Source organism: Otolemur garnettii, unplaced genomic scaffold (genome assembly GCF_000181295.1).
Source record: "Otolemur garnettii isolate 467f Iridium unplaced genomic scaffold, OtoGar3 scaffold00009, whole genome shotgun sequence".
NCBI classification, from domain to species: domain Eukaryota; kingdom Metazoa; phylum Chordata; class Mammalia; order Primates; family Galagidae; genus Otolemur; species Otolemur garnettii.
In genome coordinates this window covers 36,532,293-36,536,998 of record NW_003852404.1, presented here as the reverse complement: position 1 = coordinate 36,536,998, position 4,706 = coordinate 36,532,293, and the positions used below count along the sequence as shown (strand labels likewise).

General features: G+C 36.2%; 1 protein-coding gene across 1 annotated transcript in view; it reads right to left on the bottom strand.

Moving 5' to 3' along the window:
- The window catches only part of LOC100953415 (olfactory receptor 5H8-like), a 26,459-nt gene extending 25,817 nt beyond the window's left edge, over window positions 1-642 (bottom strand). The window contains exon 1 of the mRNA XM_023509735.1: window positions 1-642. Coding sequence (XP_023365503.1) covers window positions 1-615 — 615 coding nt within the window. The 5' untranslated portion in view covers window positions 616-642.
- Between the last annotated feature and the right edge of the window lie 4,064 nt (window positions 643-4,706).

Here is a 4,706-nt window from a genome sequence, read left to right as displayed (position 1 = left end):
TTGAATTGAACCTGAGAAAATAAAAAGCATTAGGTAATTAATAGAAGGATCAGTGCAAGAAATTTTACACAATGGGATGATATCACAGTAGAAGTGATGTATTATGTTGGAATTACAGAAAGTTAATCTGAATAAAAATCCTTCATGGAGTATTGCATGAAGAAAGCCACCGACAAAAGACAAGACTACTAGCTGGATGCACAGTGCGTTGTTCATAATCACTGGGTAGAGTAAAGGCTTGCATATGGCTACATAGCGATCATACGCCATTGTTGCCAAGAGAAAACATTCTGTGGTTACACAGATTGCCAAGGAAAAAAACTGTATCATGCACTCAGAGAAAGATATCTTCTGACTTTTAGCTAAGAAGTTGACCAGCATGTTGGGAGTCACTGTAGATGATAACCAAGTGTCCACAAAGGCTAAATTCCCAAGGAATAAGTACATAGGGATGTGAAGGTGAGGGTCATTCCAGATGAGAGCAATCAGACCGAGGTTACCTACAATTGTGATGAGATATATCACCAATAATACCAGGAACAGGGTGATTTTCCACTGTGGTGGATATGTAAGTCCTGTGAGAACGAACTGTGTCAGCAACGTTGCATTTTCCATTTCCTTATCCTCACTAGGTGTCCTCTGAAATAAAATGTAGAAAATGTAAAACATATATATTCACTATGTAATTACAAGTCGAAATTGGGTGATGGAAGTTGAAAGAAAATGAACCTGGTGTCAGATTGCCTGTTAATTAATTTTATTTCTTACTACTGAATTGAAAGAAAGTAAAGGAGGGAAAATACAATTAGTCTCCATTCAAAACTTGAAGATTTAACAGCTTTAGAAAAACAAAAGGCATTCTCAGCCTGTGCTAAATTTGTGGGGTCCATGATTGAATATGGTAAAAAAAAAAAATATTGTTTCTGAGACATGAATTCAACATCAATTGAAAAGACATTGGAAGGACCAGGGGGTGCAATATTAAGGGTCTTGAACTTTAATTCTCAAGCAGTAATAGTCTTGCATTGCAAGCATTTCATATTGTGAGTGGCATTGTGAGGTAATTTTTAAATCAAATATTTTATGTAGGGGTAACTGAACTCAGGAGCATGATCCAGGGAGCTGCTACTTTATCCCAGAATTTCACCAAATAGATAGCACATCATAATTGTCTGGCGGAGCTTGTGAGAAATATAGATTACAAGGTAACAGTGTAGAGACACACTCAGTAGTTCAAGAATGAGGCTCAGGAATCTTCATGTTGAAAACGTTCCTCAAAGGACAGGAATGCACGTGAAGTGATTAGGCTGTGAGTAACAGGGCTTTGGAAATGACGAGGACAAAGAGATAGACACAGAAACACATGATCACCAGGACAGGTGGCATATTGGTTGTGGAGGGGATGATTAGTGAAGGAGAGTTGTGTCACTTGGAGACTGGGTAGACGTTCATTAAATATGAAGATGGAGAACTTACTTGTATTAGCAAAACAGAGAGGGAAGGTCTGAGTATTTATATGACTCATACTTAGTAGCACAAGTCTATTAGGTATTAATAAAAATGACTTTGGAGTTGTGGGAGTAGTTACAGCATAAGTATCCAGATCAAGTATCCATTGGAGAGTTTACAAAAGAAAGGGAAGGAGAGGAAGATGGACCCTTGAGGAGGTTATGTCAGAGAGGTGAAAACATCAGAACAGTAGACCCAGCTTTTGTGTGTTTTGCTGTCCATGGTTTCAGTAACCTGTGACCAACTGCAAGCCAAAAATATCACATACAATAAGACATATTGAGATACAGAAGGAAAGGTCACATTGACATAACTTTTATTACACTACCTTGTTACAATTGTTGGATTTTATTATTAATTATTGTTATTGATCTCTTACTGTGACCAATTTATAAATTACATTTTATGACAGGTAGTAAGTATGTAAAAGAAAAGCATAGAGCAGAACAGATAGAGTTCAGTACTGCTTGACATTTCAGGTATGTCCTGGGGGCCATGGAAGGCATGCCAGCTAATAAGGGGGTCTATTGCATATGTCATTGATGAGATGACAACACCTGATCTCCTTTTCTACCACATGATGTGTGGTGGTGATCAGAGACTAACACTCAGTCCAGAAGACAAAAAAGCTGGAAAGACATTTTTCCATCAACCTTGCACCTTGAGTAAGGGCACTTGATGTATGTTTGCCCTGTCAGAGTTCTCCAATAGGGGGAAAAACAGAGAGAGACAATTACGAGGTCAGAAGGGAATTTTGGTGACAAAAACAGCAGGGCAGCAGTAAGGATCCTGCATCCATCATGATGACACTGACACTGTCAGGGCATCTGAAGTCAGCAGGAGCAGCAGCAGCTTTCACTGAGCTAATGCTGAACATGGTTCTTGGTGGTGACTACGTGTCCTGCTTCCTTCTTTACTGTCCATTTTTCCAGCTCATTCTTCAAACCTTAGAAACTTTTCTGTGGGAGAGAAAATCCCCATTCAATTCTCTCATTTCCTATTGCAACTGAGGCCATGCCTCATACAAATGAAAGACTAGAAAGAGACCAGGAAAGGATACTACGTAGAGTGGTCAGAGAAGCAGAAGGGAGGTGGAAAAGCTGAGTTCAAGAGGATGAAGAGAGGGACAGGCCTCATGCCAAGATGTATTCTGTAGTAGAACAAGGAGTAAACAGAGATGATTTGCATCAGGAAATGTTTAGAGCCTTTGAGGGAGCAGTTTCCATTTTGTGATAGAATTATAGTAAGAGAAAAATGAGAATTCAGTGGGTAACAAGGGACTTGATAGTAAATGAAATAAAATGGAGCATTCTAAGAAATGGGGAGCACAGTTGGCAGGTGTCTGTTCCATAGAGATTATAAATTTTTCCATAGACTTCTTGGATGGGATATAAGACAGGAAAGTATGGAGAGGGGAAAGGAGACAGAGGTGGAAACAACAACTTCAATGGATGAAAAGAGAACAAAGAGGAAGAAGAAAAATAGGCATAAAATAAGAGATGCATACATGGATCAGTGTCAAGAAGACAAGCCAAAAAGCTGGAGTAGAGAAGATTAGAGAAAGACTGACGATTAATAATAGGCAAAGGTCCAAGACTTAGGGTCTTAAGTGTTTGTCTTAACCCTAGGACTTATTAAAAGTTGGAATTTTTCCTTTTCCTGTTATTCAAAATTCAGAGTTTACTTTCCTTTGCTGTTTTTGCATGAAAAGAGAGCTTTGATTTTAAATTTTACCTTAGACACTTTGCGTTGCAGGTACTAGCAATGCCTGAAACTTCTTTGCATATTTAAAAGTTAATTTATCATTGTTTTTAGAAAGATTACAAGTGATTTTCTGTAGAAATCTTACTGAATTTACTACTTGAAAACATTATTTTGCTGATCAATTTTTTACCAGAGTAAAATAAAGTCAAAGACTGGAACCTGATACAGTTAATATAAATGGCAAAGCCAACAATTCTAGTTGCTAAATGTATTCTTATTTTATATACCTTCTTTTTATGTATTCCTAAATTACTACATATCTGAAAATATTCAAATTCAATTTGTGTGTGGGTGCTTACAAAGTCACCAACACCAGAACTTATGAAATAATAAACTGATCATTAGACACATATTTTCTACATGTTTCCTTTGACATACATATTTGTGCATAGTATTAATATTTTTACAAATAGTAAATTAAATCACTAAATCACTAAATTAAATCACTATCAGAAGTAGGTTAAAGGATATAGGAGCTAACATGTAAGTGACTTACCTTAAAAGTTTTATAACATATATTTAATACAACACAATGAGTTTTTATGTTTGAATTATCAGAGAGATTGCTTATTTAAGAATCATTATGACAGAAATTTTTAAACCTAGTTTTCAATTATTCACCCTTTCATATTACCAGAACTGATACATTCATTGTAGTTAGATTAATAAGATAGCAAAATATTGTTAGAGAGGAACAACCAGTCTTACAACTCTTTTGCTTATATAGATTAAGTCATGGAAAAATAAAATATACAGAAAATTTATCATTTGCTTCCTATTTCTCACTTATTTTGGCACTTAATGAATCCAATCAAAAGTTATTATAAATTAAATAGCATTTTTAACTTTCTATATGAAAGGCAGTGAATATTATAGATTTCTCTTTACCTATATCCTGAAAGAAATTGTGAGGATCCTTTAAAGGTGTTAGGCTTTCTGAACCACAAAAACTACAATAGCATAGGCATGCCGATAACAAAGGTAGCAATTTGTTGCACGGTGATTCATTTTGTAAGCTTCCTTTCCCAAGCTCAAAAAATGTGGTTTATATAAAATTGCTTCAACATGAGAGTCAACCAATGGTATAACTGCATGCTTTGTCAGAAGAGGAAGGAGTGGAAAACTGAAATTCCCCTAAGAGCCCCTGAGGGTTTCCTGTAGGAGGATGAAGTGAAGCTCTTATACTGGGCACTGTGGATTCAGACAGATTGTCCCACAGGTCATAAACATCCACTAATTGCAATTCTTTTAACAACTGAAATTATACTTCATGCCCCTATTTTCCACCACAGGTAAAACTTCTGATATCTCCAGGCAAAGCTCAGTATATGTATTTAAATTGTTGCTCCAAGCACCTTGATTACTATAATTTTGTCTGAGCTAATTAAAACACAATTTTAATGTAGCCAAAGGTCCAAATTTCATTCAGGGGC